General features: G+C 38.3%; 2 protein-coding genes across 2 annotated transcripts in view; one reads left to right on the top strand and one right to left on the bottom strand.

Moving 5' to 3' along the window:
- The window catches only part of LOC108359116 (uncharacterized), a 37774-nt gene extending 27462 nt beyond the window's left edge, over positions 1-10312 (top strand). The window contains exon 3 of the mRNA XM_017610796.1: positions 9778-10312. Within this exon, the coding sequence (XP_017466285.1) occupies positions 9778-9803 (26 nt within the window). The 3' untranslated portion in view covers positions 9804-10312. The remainder of the gene's footprint in view (positions 1-9777) is intronic.
- SCAR (wiskott-Aldrich syndrome protein family member 3 SCAR) overlaps positions 1-17610 on the bottom strand; it is a 174190-nt gene that overhangs the window by 130226 nt on the left and 26354 nt on the right. The window contains exon 2 of the mRNA XM_017610790.1: positions 16129-16887. Within this exon, the coding sequence (XP_017466279.1) occupies positions 16129-16864 (736 nt within the window). The 5' untranslated portion in view covers positions 16865-16887. The remainder of the gene's footprint in view (positions 1-16128; positions 16888-17610) is intronic.

The raw sequence follows: 17610 nt of genomic DNA, 5'->3' as shown, positions 1-17610 counted from the left end.
TGTTGCCAGCAACGTTTATTTGTCTTTGCCCCAGGTAGGCTAGCGACTTGAGGACCTTGTTGCTGCTCTGTACTTTGTTGACAATTGCGGTTGTGTGCGCAGAGAGGAAGAGGACACTGTCGAATGTCACTACGAGTATTTTTGGATTATTCACCGTCGGAATTGGTGTGTCATCAACGTGAATACCTAGCGGTAGTCTGACCTCCTTCGTCCAGGTGATAAATAAGGTCGCAGAGGATTTTGTAGGGGAGAGGGTTAGACTCCTAGCAGTGAAGAAGCGAGAAAGCTCGGAGAGATACCCGTTTACTTTCGAGCACAATTCCATTCCCAGACGCCATTATCGAACAATCGTCAGCGTAAGAGACAATGGTGGTTGAGGGACCTGGGAAATATAATAGTTAAACAATAATGGGGAAAGGACACCACCCTGTGGAACGCCCTGTTTTATTTTTCTAGGTTTGCTAAATTTGAACATTAACTGACGATTGTCGATCACTCAGATAATTCACTGACCACCGTTTGAGTCTCTGTGGGAGTGAGGAGGCCTCTACGTCTTCTAGCAGCGTGGAGTGGCTGACGGTAGCAAACGCCTCTGACAGGTCCAACGCTACTAGAATAGTTCTCTCACAGGGGCGGTTGCAGTTCAGGCCACGTGTTATCTGAGTGTTTATGGCGTTAAGTGCTATTGTTGTGCTATGCACTTTACGGAAGCTATGCTGATACTTCGCTGGGGTCAGGTGGTTCGCAAAATACGGGAGTAGCAAGGCCTGTAGTGTCTTCCGTTCCGGAAAAGGGAGTGTTATCAGCCGATAAGACTCTCCTTTGGGGGCTGGTTTCTCCGGTTTGAGCAGCGGGACCCCTCTCCCCCATCTTCCAGATATCTGGAATGGCGAGAGTGGCCATTGACAGCGTGGGCCGAAAGCCATGTTTTTTAGAATTCTGATTGGTAATAGCGAAAATATGGTTCATTATGCTCTAAAAAAAAATCTATGTGCAAGATTAAAATTTTTGGTCAATATTTTAGGCTGGCCCAAGTCCATCAAAGTCCAAGTGGTAAAAAAAAATGTCTACAAAAACGGTCTATATACCAAATTATGTAGGACTAATACTTTCGAAGAAAATTGCAATTTTAGTAAAAAAAAATGTGTTAACTAATTTATTTATTAATTTTTATTTTATGAGCACATTGAACTTTGATGGACTTGGGTGAGCCTAAGATATTGACCAAAAATTTTCATCTTTCACACAGATTTTTTTTTAAAGCTTAATGAACCATATTTTTGCTATTACCAGTCAAGATTCTAAAAAAGCGGATTTTCGGCGTGGTGCAACAAGATGGCTCTCTCTTAACCGCCGGTTATACCTTTTCTTACTGCCTGGTATTTACTGCCGAAGTACTAGCCGTTAAACTTGCAACCGACTTTGCTAGAAAAACCAAAGGGAAATTTCTTATATGTACGGACAGCAGATCAACCATTAAGGCAGTACAAAATATTAATAACCACAGCGAACTTGTAACCGCAATAAGAAATAACTGCATTCAAAATCCAAATAAAATTAAACTGATGTGTGTTCCAGGACACACGGGAATCCTCGGTAACGAGGCAGCCGATGCAGCCGCCTCCAATGCAAGAATGCAACCCCTTTATACTTCCCCTACAGCGGAGAAATGGGATATTAGTAAAAAGGTTATGTGGCACTTACTCCGGGCGAAGTCAATCAAATGGGAATCTCACACTCACTTTTACCGAAACTTCAACCCAAATGGTCTCAAGCCAATTTATCCACCATCATGCACCCGGCAACAAAGTGCATACTTCGTGCGACTGAGAATGGTTCATACCAAAATCACCCACGAGCATCTTTTGAATGGAAAGCCGCCACCTGCCTATCAACACTGCAATCAGACAACATCCGTAAACCACATACTCAATGACTGTCCCGTTTTGTATAACTTCCGTAAAACTATTTTTAGAAACATTACCCCAACTAGCCTATTGAAAAATCCTACAATCGAAAATTTAGCTAAGATAGAAAAATTTATCAAAACCTGTAATTTATACAAATTTATTTGATTGCATTTTATTTTACGACCGAGCCGAAAGCCCTGGTAGCTAGCGCTCCTTTGTTTAGTTATAAGATTTAACATTTTGTAACTAATAATAATAAATAAAAAAGGCAGATTTTTGACAATTGCTCAATTGTAAAAAATCGAAGCGGTGTTACCCAATTTAAGTTTTTTGGTAGAGGGGACTTTATATCAGAAATTTGGGATTATATATAAAACAGTTGTATTAACATTTACCGTTTAAAAATAGTTAATAACTTATATTAAAAATGTTTAAATTTTACATTAAATTCGATAAACACTTCGCAAAAACTTTACATTTAGGTTAATAAAATTTTAGTGAACTTATTTTAAAAATATTCAGTGTCTTTATGCCATCTGATTATTTCACAATGTAACTAGCCAGGACTATTACAGTTTTCTATATCGGGTGCGATTGTTTCTGATATAATTCGAACACTGAAATTACAAATTTTGATGTGTAATTAAATGCATATTTAGGGGATTCACAATTCGTGTTAGACGTCGTAATGTCTTAAAGGCTTAAATTTGTTCAATATAAAGTAACGGTTAAAAGCGATTTGAAAGATTCGTTGGGTATAATAAGAGCTAATAATATATTTCCTACTAGTTTACAAACATTTTGGTTATGTTAAAAATCAACGCGAACTCAGGCGACTTACAACTTGCACTTTATTATACTAAGATTTAGTAATCTATAAATCTGCATACCCAAATTTTTTATACAACCTAAAAACAAAAAGATACTTTTGATAACATTTTTTTATAACATTTCAAATTATTACTTTTGAATTTTTTTTTTTGTTTTAGGAGAACCCTACAATTGTTTTTAACTAGTTTTTATTATGAAACTTTTATTAGCTGGAACAGGAGAATCGGTCTTCTTCAAAATTGGCGCAATTTCTGCACTTTGCACTAAAAAATTTAATACAAACAAATAAAAATTCGAAAATTGGGCTCAACTAGTCTCTTGCAAATTTTATTAGCTTTCATTTAAAAAAATAATTAATCAAATCGGTTGAGAAATGAAGGCTCCAGTGAATTATGAACATTAAATTCCATTTATTGACCACTGTGCAGTGGGAAGAGGGGGCCTTGGTTTGCTTATTTTTAATGACAACGGGCAACATTTCTTCAAATAAGTAAAACCTTAATTAGACACGCACAAATTTTGCCTGCAATTTCGATCACAATTGAACACTGCACTTCACTCTCGTTTCGAATTTTTGATAGCGTTTTTTAAGCTATTTAGTGGGTAAACACTTCTTGGAGGCGATTGGTATTGTAAAAAAATATGCGCAATTCGATCCCTAACTACGTTTTTTTGTAAAGAACGCCCGTTTGCTTTAAATTTGTAAAAATACAATTATTTTTTTTATTTTGTTTACATCTGTCATTTGTTACAAATGAAGAAAAGTCCAAGAGTTGCCAAGTATAAATATCTTTACATCTATTTATTAAAATAATAATCTACTATAATTTATTTAATTAGTGCTGTATTAAAACACAAATTTGAAGTGCAAATACATTTTTAAAACTGTTTATCACAATATGCTATTAATTGTTTGCAAGAATACTATAGTTTTCATGCATTTTGAGAACAAATGATCTAATATGTGTACATACATATATATCGTCATTTAAAGTACAAAACCGCGTATCGTCATTCTGCAAAACCTCGTAACTGACATTAACTGCCAAAAATTGGATTTGCTCACAAAAGCTCTTTGCTCAATTCTTATCCATTCGTCCTGAAATATACTAGCCAGAAATACGTCTGCTTTATAAAAAAGAGAACCATTTTGAAATATGGGTGATTTTACTCTCTAGAAAACAATTTATGCAATTACGCGGTTTTGCACTTTCTTGATACGCGGTTTTGTACTTTAAACGACGATATGTATAGCATGTACTTACGGCGGCCGCCGTAGCAGAGTGATTACATGTGCGTACTTCCACTCCATAGGACCATGGTTAAATATCTGGTCAGATCATAACCCAAAATAGCAGTCGTCCTTCGGCACGCAATGGCAAACCTTCGTGTATATTTCTGCCTTAAAAACTCTTCTTATAAAATCAGAACTCATGCCTCAAGTTTGAGCAGAAGCTCGGCCAAACACTTAGAAAAATATTTTAGCACCAAATATTTATTTTTTTACTTATTTTAAGGGAAATGGCAATCTTCTGGTTTCACATTTTGAGTACAAAAATCTCAACCCTGATACAACAAATAGTATTAGTACGGAATGATAATGACAGATTGCATTCCCATAAACGTACAATCATACATGATTGAGTTTTTTTTGCATTCACATTCTCTATGTGAATGGGTGTCAACTATTCCATAACACACATTCAATGGATTCAATCATTACACAGCTCTGGTGTCGATATATGGGAAAATCTTTTGAATGGGGACTTTGCAATTAAAAAAAATTTTCTTCTCAACATCATAGCACAATTTTTTTTCATAAATGATCACTTGCCAACCCAATTGAAGTACATTATAACCCGCGTAACTAATATTTTTTAATTGCTACTCTATTTAAACCATATTTTCAAAAATTTTTTTCTATTAGCTCGGTCAAGTTAGATTTTCAAGGTTGCAGTAACTCGCATAAAGCTGAAAATTGGGACGAATGTTACGAACGTCATTATAAATAAAATGTGAGAAGTCCTTATCGATATAAGATCTGTAAAAAAAGTATTCAAGGTCAAAGGTCACATAAATTGATATTTACAATTTTTCAGCTAAACCGTAAGGTTTATCATAAAAATAGGTTAAACAAAAGTGTAGATGATGCAATTATCTCTAAAAACCGTTATGACACTTTTGTCCCTAAAAGTCACCATTTCTGGGATATAACGACTCGTTCCACATCCATTTTGTAATAATTCATTTAACTTATGAGGCATTTCATGTCTGTGCGCGGCCTCTAAAGATTTGGATGAAATTTGAAGAGATTGAAGGTCTCGGTGACATGAATATACGTGCAGCATATTTTGCCGATATGACGTAGGGCTGCCTATTTACATGGGACTTAAATTTTAAGAAAACGTCATACATACCTTTCTGGAAAGTGATGTATCTTGGAAACCTTTTAACGAAACTTAATGAAAAAAAAAATGTATTTCTTCCGTCTAATTATGGGCTTTAATTATAAATTTTTTACATTAATGTGCAACGTATAAAAAAATAAAAAATTAAGTAAACATTTTATTTTTTTTCGATTATAGCATTTTATTTTTATTTTTTTATTTTACATAAAAACATTATCTATAATGTCAACTTTAAGTACCCAAATGGGCGTAATGGGCTAAGAAAGCGTATGGACTCTAGATCATCTAACGCTCGAGCAATATTTATTTATTTATATTTATTTCAGTCAATGAATACATGGTTTCTTACTGACTACGCTTAAAAATACAACTTCAACTAATCAACTAATTAATGAATTAAAGTAATTCGAGACTATGTTATTTAAAACGACTCCAGGAAGTGACAGATCTATTTCCACCGTTTGGTTTATTTGACTGATTTCCCTGAGGGCTAATAGGTGCATTCAAAACATAATTCGACTTTGCGGATTGCACGTAAAATAAGTCAGAGCGCCGCAAATTTCTTACAGGAATTCTGAGCGGTATTCTTCGCAAATTTCTGAGCAATCGACAATATTAGTTATAACATTCNAAGTCGGTCTGTAATTCGAAACATCACTTTTATTTCCATTTTTGAAAATAGGTGTAATATAAGCACTTTTCCAATCTGCTAAAAATGTACCCGTAGAGAGCGATAAATTAAAGATCAAAAGTAGAGGCTTCTTGCAGAGCAGTTCTTGAAGAGAATAGGAGATAGGCCACCTACATCAGTCTGAGGGGATGATTTTAAACTCGAAATACCCTTCAGCACATCATCCTCGGTTAGCAACAGTGAGCCAAAAGATACGTGTGAGTCAGAAAGTGTAGGATTAATAGGATCCGTATCATCATCACTAACGAAATTTGCACTAAAAAAGTCCGCAAATAGGTCAGATGAGACTTGGGCCGAATTAGCATGCTTATTTTTATAAAACATCGAGGTAGGAATGTTGGATTTATTTTTCTTTGATTTAATAAACGACCAAAAGGCCTTAGGGATGGTCTTTATATTGCTTTCGAAGTTCCTGATATATTTCTTACGAAGCGACTTATCAAGTTTTTTAAACTCTGACAAACAGGATTTGTATCTTTCATAGTGTGAACTATTTTGGGACACTTTGAATTTTTTGTAAAGCCTGTTACAAAGGTTTTTTAAATACTTCAGTTGTTTGGTGTACCAAGGCAACTTATATCTCCTTTCAGAAAAAAATGGAACATGATTCACACAATACTCATGGACCTTAGTTTTAAAAAGTTCAAAACTATGGGCTACATCAACGTTAGCAAAAAGACAGTCCCAATCAAGCTCAAGCAGCTGGTTGTTAAGGATCTCAAAGTTACAAAGATTAAAATAAAATTTTACATTATCACTTTCGGAATAGGCATTTAAAAATTCATAGAACTCAAAATCTAATACTAATGGAAGATGATGAGAGTTAGCGGGGGAAATAGGCGAGCAACATTCCAAGAGCGTAAAATTTAGATCACTCGATAAGAAAATTAAATCTAAGATCCGAGCATACTTATTAAGATAACTATTAACTTGACGCAAGTCAAAGCTATCAACTAGGTATAACTCAAAAGCCTGGTTAACATTAGACGGAGTTAAAAAGCCTGAATCCTCTAAATATGACCAAGAGATACCGCCTAAATTAAAATCCCCCAGCACGCATAACTGCTTATCCGCGATCACTGAATCAAACGCTGCGAAGTTGTCTACATGTAAATTGTATAATGATTCATGACTATTGGGAGAAATGTAGGAGACGCAAATATGCAGTTCCCCGGACGAACCAAATAGTCGTATGCATAGTTGGTCCAATAAGGAATCATTCTTTTCACATCCCAAATAGAAAAATTCATTACACTTAGCGCACTGAATTTTTTTTTCTCGGACCGCTCTACTTTCTGGCCACAAACACACGGCATTATCGCACCGTATGATTGAAAATCAATAAGTCACTATCTCAATAATTTAAAAAGCGAAATGAACACAAAACACTAAGAAATCAAGCAACACGCAGAGCAAATAAAATACACGTCCGCTCAGCATGGCATGATATGATAAATAGACATTGAAATTTTATGAAATTGTATATTTTTGAAAGAGGAAAGGTGTGTAAAAAACAAAAACAATATTAATAAATCATATTAGCTTTATTAAAGTTCTGAAAACACGAAAATATCTTCAAGGAAATGGCAGAAGGGAACTTTGTTGCAAGTTCACATGGATTATCTGCTTGGGACGGGATTGGAGGAAATTTCAAGTGACTAGCAGCTGGAGCAAGTCTTTATCTCCTGACGGTACAACAAATTCGTGCACCCGAAGCCGTCTACCAATGGGGTAAGAATAATTTAGAGAAAAAGAAAGTGCTGCATGTTTCCACTGGGTTGTCCGTAAAAAATAACTGCAACTAACTTTACAGTGGACTTTATTTCGACTATTACTACGTGCCAATTACTTTAATCCTATATTAAGCTAGTTTAAAAGGTTAAATAGCATCAAGTTAGGGAACTTCATATCCTTCTTAAACGAATCTTCAAATAATAGTTTTTGTAATAAAAGCGTGTTGGTTTTTTTAACAATAATTTTATTATTCATTAGGCTTATTTTTTGTACACACCTTTCCTTTTTCTTGTTTTAATAAAAGGACTAACCTTGAAGCTATCATTGGAGGTCGAATATTATTTTGCAATGAGGGTTGTTGATGGTTCGAGTATAAAGGCATAGAATTTGTGCGTTCCTGGAATATTTTGTGTCTTTGCGAATCTATCTTGAAGCTTTTGCTTAACTTCATTGTAGTCACTCTTGGACGCATACAGCACCTTGGATTTCTCTAAATTATTCTTACCCCAATGGTAGAGGGCCTCGGGTGTACGAATTTGTTGTAACGTCAGGAGATATTGACTAGCTTTAGCTGCTAGTCACTTAAAATATCCTACAATTTCTTCCAACGCCACAAAAACTTATTTAGTAGCTCCATTGGTTTCCGAGAAAGTCGCAAAAATATGTTTTTCAGCTAACTTAGCGCTGTTAAGCTAGCTGGCCAATCATTAAATGTTTGTTTTCAATTTTCGAAATACATATATGCAGGAGTTAGGTGTAATTTAGGTGTTCTTCAACGCCACCAAATCTTATTTAGGAGCTCCATTGGTTTCCGAGAAATTCGGAAAAATGTGTTGGTCAGTTTGGTTTACGTAAACCTTGCTGACCAATATTTAAATTTTGGTTCTAAATTTTCCAAATATATGCTGGAATTAGGTGTCTTTTAGGTGTTCTTTAACGCCACAAAAACTAATTTAGTAGAACCAGTGGTTTCCGAGAAATTCGCAAAAATTTGTTTTTCAGCTAACTTAGCGCTGTTAACCTAGCCGACCAATCTTACAATTTTTGTTTTAAATTTTCGAAATACATATATGCATTGGTTTCCGAGAAATTTGCAAAAATGTGTTGGTCAGTTAGCTTAGCGCTGTTAACCTAGCTGACAAATTATTAAATTTTTGTTTTCCATTTTCGAAATACATATATGCAGGAACTAGGTGTCTTTTATGTGTTCTTCAACGCCACGAAATGTTATTTAGCAGCTCCATTGGTTTCCGAGAAATTCGCAAAAATGTGTTGGTCAGCTTGGTTTCGGTTTGTTTTTGCTGGCTGGGTTAATATCTGCCATCTTATTTAAAGACCAAATATATTGAGATCACATAAATAGCTGTACATACAAGTGTATATAGTATGTATGTATGTCAACCCATTAAAGTACATGCATACTTATGTATATCGCGTCCTAACGACGAATTCTTCCCAACCCCCCCCCCCCCCCCCCCCCCCCCCCCCCCCCCCCCCCCCCCCCCCCCCCCCCCCCCCCCCCCCCCCCCCCCCCCCCCCCCCCCCCCCCCCNCCCCCCCCCCCCTCCCCCCCCCTTTGGATACAGAAGCGCTTCTAAAGCCTGTAAATGCATATCTGCATCAAAAGGAAAATTAAAAAAATAATGTAGGTTAATATTTTGTGGCGGTTAGGGCTCGTAAAGAATTAAAAAGCTAGAGCGGAGCGAAAATAAAATTATAGTTTAAAAAAATAAAACCTCCCTATTATAATTGCCATTCGTACTGTCATCAGGTATGTAACTTGGGAATAGAAATCGCTGCATCTTTTAGGCGCACCAATATTACATAGTTACATCCCGAGTTAATAAAAGAGGTAAAAAACCCTTTGCCCCGAAGCCCTGTTCAGCACGCATATTACTTAAATGAAAAGAAATAACTCAAAAAAAAAATTAGCCGTTAGCGGGCGCGGTTAAGGCTTGTCTTTTAAAAAAAATTGGTTGTTGAGGTAAGTCTGGCAACTCCTCCGCATGCAATGTAAACTTAAAATCAGGCAACACTGCATACATTGACTTATTATCGATTCTTTCTTTACCTTTTCTTTCTTCATCTCCAAATGTCAGACAATACATTATTGAACTTCTATTAATATTTGCATTCTGCCACGTGAGGACTTAGGTAAGATGAACTTTGTAAATTTTGAATTTGTATTATATTTTTATATTTAGGAATTTTTGAACGTACTCTGGAATAAATTGGATTAATTTTAACAGCGTGTTTTATTGAGAGTGGTTGCCTAAAATTACGGTTCCTCCGTAACATCCTCAAAAATTCTTTACTTCGCTATCGTCGAGGGAACTGAAGGACGTACAATGGTGAATGATAAAGAGACTCAAAGCTCCTCTAAAATGCGGCGCAGCTGCCTCATGTGCAATGATGAAACGACGATAGAATGATTAAGTGCTCCGTATGCATTTCATTCCAACATTGCGTCGACGTACCCACAGAAACCGATCAACGCATATGGCGCTGCCAGGATTGCTATGAGCTTGCTGAAAGTGGTATGGACGTATCGCAATTCGCTCCCAGAACTGCAAGCGAATCACCGCATGTAGCGATTACTACGAATCATGCATGTAATGGGCCCGCTGAAAATGCCAGTCAGCCCATAGTAACTCATAACCTCAAAAACGCAACACATGTGGTCGCCACCACACTAGGCGATATTCAATCGGCAGTGGCGCACGAGCATGGTGGCGCGACTGCCGAAGTTTCTAGCGTACATGTGCAACAAATTAGTTCCCAGTGTGTGCAACCGACTTCTGCGGCTGCTGAAGCCCCTACAGCACGCGGGCGCTACTTACAACAACGATTGCAACTTCTTGAAGAGGAGTTGCGCCTAGTACAGAAACGACAACAACTGCTAGTACAATTAGAGAAAGAAGGGATGTTCGAGAACAATGCTGAGGCTCAGGTAACAGGTAATAGACCCGGTCCCAGTAGAACGCATAATCGTCTACCTATATGTGGTGCAGCTGATGGTGCTGTTAGGGTTGACAATCAGTCCCATGGTCCAATGTCACAATTTGCAGGTTTTTCCTTTCTTCCTTGTGCTGACAACACTGTCGAAAATGGCACTTATACAACTGTAAGACTTACAAACGAACAAATAGCATCTCGCAAAGGTTTGTGTAAGGAACTCCAAAGTTTACCGGTAAGCCTGAAGAGTGGCCACTCTTCAAGGCATCATACGACCAATCAACGCAACTATGTGGATTCTCCGATGCTGAGAATCTGCTAAGACTGCGACAAGCAGTTGAGGGTCACGCACGCAATGCGGTGAAACATTTAATATTGCACGCTTCATGCGTACCACAAATTATATCCACTTTGCAAATGAAAATCGGTCGACCCGAATTAATTATAGACGTTTTGCTAGCCCAGATTCGGGATTTACCACCTCCCGAAGAAAGCAAGCTGGAATCAATTGTTGATTTCGCTATAGAAGTGCAAAATATTTGCGCCACGATGAAGGCATCGTCATTGACCAATCACCTCAATAATACTGAGTTGGAGCAGGAGTTGGTTTGTAAGTTACCGGGACTGCTACCCGCCCTTTGGGGTATGCAAAAACTATCCTCCTCGACCTGCAATCTAGAGGATTTTAGTAATTGGCTGAAGGGGCGAATGCAGTCATTATACCTAGTACTGCCACAAAACAACCCAAGCGTGGGTCTTTAAATACACATTTAGATTGCGAGCATGGCACAGCAGCTCATTGCTTGGTTTGGGGTTCGACTTGTGAAGCAATTCATGTGAGCAACAAATTCAAACAGCTTAGCCGTTCAGAAAATGTCTTAAAAGATTAAAATTAATTAAAATTTTTATAAATCAGTTTTTATACAAACATATGTATGTATTTGGGTATTTAGATTTTACTTAAAAATCGGTATGTACATACGTGCATATTTAATTAAGCTTAAAATTGTACTTCCTCACTCATGTACTTCACTTCATTGACTGACTTCAACTTCGCTGCAAATTGAACAAAGCAAAACATGATTTTTATGCGAGACAAATTTCCATAGAAACTAACGGTAGAAAAAGATTTTTTTGATATTCATTCTATTTTTCAACTGACTAGGATGCAGCATTCTACTTTGCATTCCCCGAAATGAAGCAAAGAAGCGAAATAAGCAAAAAATATTGTAGGACATTCTACTTTGCATTCCCTGAAATGAAGCAAAGAAGCGAAATAAAAAAAATATTGTAGGACATTCTACTTTGCATTCCCCAAAATGAAACAAAGAAGCGAAATAAATAAAATATTGTAGGACATTCTACTTTGCATTACCGACAATGCCTAAAAGAAGCGAAAAAATTCGAAGGCATTACAACGCTATGCCTTCTAGAACACGTTACCACTAAAAGCGATTACCGATTTTTTGCTGGGAAGTGGATGATCGTTAGGGATCATTCTTTGTGCAAGCGTTGCCTTAAGTCTCATTCCTTTGAGCAATGTACATCAAAAAATACATGTGGAATAAACAATTGCCCTGCGCACACCATCCACTGCTGCACAAAATTTATATTTCGAAGCTAAAATATAACATCCACAGTTCCACAGCCGCAACCAGCGCCCGTTGATGCAACATGCAACGCACATACCCAAGAAACCAATGTCGCCATATTTCGGATTCTACCCGTCACTTTATACGGCAATGGAGTACAAATTGATACGTACGCCTCTTTTGACGATGGATCTTCGCTCACACTAATGGATGAAGAACTTCAAAGGGCGCTTAACGTGGAAGGGGTTCCACAACCCCTTTGTCTAAAGTGGACAGGGGATACTCATCGCAATGAAGATGACTCGGTTCGAGTCAATCTCGAAATATCACCAATTCGCCGCGTAAAACGGTTCGATTTGAAAAACGTTCATACTGTAAAAAATTTGCGGTTGCCTCCGCAGACGTAGCAAAGTTGAAAGCAGCATATAGACATTTAAGAGGCGTGCCATTGTCGTCATATAGCCATGACGTGCCTAGACTTTTAATTGGCATCGACAATAGCAGACTGGGGTCCTGTTTAAAATCTAAAGAGGGATTCAGCTCTGATCCAATTGCTGAGAAAACCCGCCTTGGGTGGACGCTTAAAGGCACAATAACAGACCGTGCTCACAGTAAATCGAGATCAATTCGACGTGTGTTTCACGTTTGTGAGTGGAACGCTACATATAACGAAGAGCTCTTTAAGACAGTAAAGGATTTCATTTTGTTGGACAACGTTGACGTTGCCGCAGTTCCGAAAGCTCTCAGCGATGAGGATCAAGTTGCTGTAAGTCAACAAACAAACTTGCTATGGCGGTGTGAGAGACCTTCTCTGCCTGACAGCTACCCATCAGCTTTACGAAGAGCCACTGTTTGCGTCGCAAAATGTCAAAGGACCCTGAGCTTGCAGACTCACTTCAAGAGAAAATAAAACTATGTGAGAAAGGGATACACAAGAAGGTTGCGTGAGGACGAAAAGGAAATTGATTACGGTTGGTACCTTCCCATTTTTGTAGTGAAGAATCCTAATAAGCCCGGCAAAATAAGGATAGTGTGGGATGCGGCCGCGCAAATTAAAACCGTTTCATTAAATTCTATGCTACTCAAAGGGCCTGACCAGCTGAGTTCACTTCTTTCGATATTACGCAGATTCCGGCAAATCTTATCGCTACTGGTGGAGATATTGCCAAAATGTTCCACCAAGTGCGTATGCGAGTACGCGATCAACATTTTCAGCGATTTCTTTGGTTTGAAGAAGGCGCCACCATACCCGATACTTACATAGTGCAAGTTATGTCCTTTGGCGCTAGCTGCTCGCCCAGCTGTGCGCAGTTCGTTAAAAACATAAATGCAAAGGGCTTTGAAAGTGAATGGCCTAGGGCCACGAAAAGCATAATCGACAACCACTATGTAGACGATATACTTGACTCTGTCGACACCGAAGCAGAAGCAATACAGCTTGCACGTGATGTTCATCGCATTCATTCCCACGCGGGCTTCGATATCCGAAACTGGGTGTCAAACTCTGACGCCGTACTTCAAGAGTTAGGAGCCACTCCCACAACATCGCTGAAACTCGACGGTGCACATGGTTTAGGAGTCGAGAAGGTATTAGGAATGTTTTGGCATACAAACGAAGATTGTTTTACATTCGGCGTATCGCAAAAACTCAGAAACCGTGATTTCATTTCCGGAGAAAGAAAACCAACTAAACGCGAAATGCTCAGCGTGGTTATGGCTATTTTCGACCCTCTGGGTCTGATTGCCCACTACGTCATATATGCTAAGATCATCCTGCAGGAAATTTGGCGAAGCGGTTGCTCATGGGCCGATCCAGTACACGACGAGCAGTACACAAAGTGGTTGCGCTGGGTCCGAATGTTGCCAGAGGTGGAAAACATACATTCCTAGATGCAAGTAAGAATAGCTATGCAGCGAGTAGCTACCTCCTCAAAACTCGTGTATCTCCGCTAAAGCCAATGTCCATCCGTCGTCTGGAATTACAAGCCGCATTAATTGGTGCACGCTTGGCAGTTGGCATTGTTAAATCGCTAACAATTCCCATTGCCTCTCACACGTTTTCGACTGATCAGCGAACAGTGCTATCCTGGCTGCGGTCGCATCAGCGACGCTATCGCCAATTTGTCGCCTGTCCCATAAATGAGATTCTTGAGCTCACTGATGTCGCCCTATGGAGATGGGTACCTACCGCCGAAAATGTGGCCGACGATGCAACAAAGTGGTCCTAATCTCCCGACTTATCCAATCATAGCCGCTGGTTGAATGGACCACCATTTTTACAAGAAAACAAATCTAGTTGGCCCTTTGAACGTGAAATGAACCGCTCAACAAACGAAGAACTGCGTTCGCAGTATGTCGGACACCATTTCGCCTCACGGTCCGTTGCTCAACTTCACACTGACTTCAGCCGATTTTCACGATATAGTAAACTACGACGTGTCATCGCAGCCGTGATCAGCATTGGCAATTACTGGATATCCGTTGTTAAAGACCATAAACAAAAGCGATCGCCTATCAGCAGTGAGGATTTAAAAAAATCGAAATATTGATAATTTCCATTGTACAGCAGCAAAACTTAAACGATGAAGTAGCGGCTTTGAAAGAAGGAAAGGTAATTAAAAAATCAAGTTCAATTTTCAGCCTCACCCCTGTTATTGATGGCGCTGGACTGATTCGCTTGGGTGGCCGAGTCAGATGTGCCTACTACGAAGACCCCATAATTATGACGAAAAACCACTGTGTCACTTATCTTATTGTGAACGAATATCATTTGCTTTACCACCATACCAATTCGGAGACAGTTGTAAATGAGCTACGCCAAACATTTTGGATACCAAGTCTTCGTGTAGTGGTAAACAAAGTCAGACGAGCATGCCAACTCTGCCGAAACCGCTCTGCTCACGCCCAAGCAACTAGGATGAGCCCACTGCCTGACGCTAGACTTGCTGCTTACTGCCGCCCCTTTTCGTATGTGAGTGTCGATTATTTTGGTCCGATGATGGTGGCCGTGCGTAGAAGCCGTGAGAAACGCTACGGTGTATTGTTTACCTGGCTTACGATACGCGCTGTACACCTGCAGCTGGTGTCTTCGCTTTCAACAGATTCTTGCATCATCGCCGTACGAAACTTTACAGCTAGTCATAGTGTCCCTATTGAAATGTGGAGCGATAATGAGACGAACTTCCGGGGCGCTGAACTTGAACTGAAAGAGGCCCTAAAAGCAGTAGACCAAGACAAAATAATCGCAACTTTCACAACCGTTGATACTATTTGGAAGTTTATTCCTCCCTCTTCACCACACATGGGAGGGGTATGGGAGCGACTAGTACGCTCCGTAAAGCGTGTGTTATATCAAATTCCCCCTTCTTGTACACCTTCAAAAGAGGTATTGCGTGCAGCGTTGCTTGAAGTGGAGATGTGCGTCAACTCTGGGCCCCTTTCCTACATCCCGGTGGACCCGGATGTAGAGGAAGCTTTAACGCCGAATCATTTCATACTAGGCAATTCATCTGCCGCCAAACCTTTGGGAAAAGAAGGCATCGGGGGGAGTGGAGAGGAGTGTAGAGGTAAGTCTGGAAACTCCTCTGCCTGCAATGTAAACTTAAAATCAGGCAAGACTGCATACATTTACTTATTATCGATTCTTTCTTTACCTTTTCTTTCTTCATCTCCGAATGTCAGACAATACATTATTGAACTTTCTTTAATATTTGCATTCTTCCACGTGAGGACTTAGGTAATATGAACTTTGTAAATTTTCAATTTGTATTATATTTTTATATTTAGGAATTTTTGAACCTACTCTGGAAAAATTGGATTAATTTGACCTGCGTTTTTTATTGAGAGTGGTTGCCTAGAATTACGGTTCCTCCGTAACATTGATTTTAAATGTCTTGTTTTTAGTTTATTTACAGGCCTGGTTCAAATTACCTTTTAAGATAAATATTAAGATCTGATTTTAGGATACTTAATCGAAAATTGAATTCTATACAAATATAATATACTCACTGCCAAATCCGGTTTCTATATTGATAATTGAATTTGGGGTTTGGTAAGTTATATTATTGGGCATCAAAGTTTCTCCTTGCCCAATTGCAAGTAAACGCTGTTTTTCTCTGGTATTATGTGGTTTCCTTACACGTTTTTTGCCTCCTGCTATATTAATGTTGCTGTTTGCCCCATCTTGACGAGGCCGATTTAACTTTTTTCCTTTGTCATGCATAACTCTCTCTGTATCCTTTAGCATCTCTTGTCGCCATAACTCAAAAAAGTAATTGGGATCCGTATAGAACTTAAGGCCATCTTTACCATCGTCGCGATAATTATTCAATTTATTTAATGGTGGAGGTTTGTCACACATCGTATATGTCTCTAACATGGGAGCCGGCATTGTGGAATGAGAAAAAATTTTTTGATCAAACGTTTTGGTTGAGCGGAACCCTTTTTTTCTTGTTATATCAGTCAACGGCACATCCTCTATAGTGCTATCTAATTGAGTTACTTTTATTGACAAATGGTCTATTCGCGCCTGCAGAGAGTTGGCTCGGCTGCTAATATTTCCCACATCTCGAGCAAGCTCACCAAAAATATCTTCTGCATGCTTTGATAATGACGACAACTGCCGAATAATATTTGTAAGTGATGTATTTGTCACAGTTTCCAGTTCAATGATTTGAGGCTCATCTTGATGGTAAGCGGATCGTGAGACATGGACTGGTACGATTGAACGCTTTGGAAGTGGCATTTTTATCGTATTTTAAATATTTACTGAAATAGTTAATAAAAATTACAATAAAATATCCTTTCTATGTAAAAAAAATACAATTAAAAAAGTTAGAACTAAACAATAGATCTGATCCAGTACTCCATGAACTTGTAGGTTTTTACACGAACTTGCAGGAAGTTACAGGAAAAATGTAACTTCAAATTCCTCCAAAATCCGGTAAATGAGAGCGTTTTTGGAGAGTTGTGTAGATAATGAAGTTGCGAGATTTTACCCGAACTTTTTCTTCTAGTAAAATCAAGAACAGTTTCAAGCGATCACTGGTTGACGTTTTTACAGGAAAAATGCTTTTTTTGTTCCCGTAATTTTTGTTGTTACTCACTTTTTACTCGCACTTCAGAGAGTAATTTTGCTGTTTGTTATTTTTACAGGATTTTACACGAAAAGTATTGGATCAGAGCTAATTAATTTCACATGAATAATAATAATAATAATAATAATCATAATAATAATCATAATAATAATAATACTCATAATAATAATAATAATCATATGTTTTTTGTTATTTTTTGGCCATTTAACAATTATATTCAACAATTTTATAATGAGCTCGAGGCCATTTTTAAATGAAAAATTTATTGTGGAAAAGCATCAACAATTTGAAAAAATGGTAGAAGTGATAGCTATTTCGGAAATCACCACATTTCCTCATCAGACTTCTTTCAGTAGGATTCGAACCGACGATCCCACTGACTCAGCCAGTTGCC

The sequence above is a fragment of the Rhagoletis zephyria genome, unplaced genomic scaffold, assembly GCF_001687245.7.
Source record: "Rhagoletis zephyria isolate East Lansing unplaced genomic scaffold, Rhagoletis_zephyria_1.1 Rzeph_scaffold_00340, whole genome shotgun sequence".
Taxonomy (NCBI): domain Eukaryota; kingdom Metazoa; phylum Arthropoda; class Insecta; order Diptera; family Tephritidae; genus Rhagoletis; species Rhagoletis zephyria.
The sequence above is the reverse complement of the archived record's forward strand: the minus strand, read 5'-3'. Positions and strand labels throughout refer to the sequence as shown.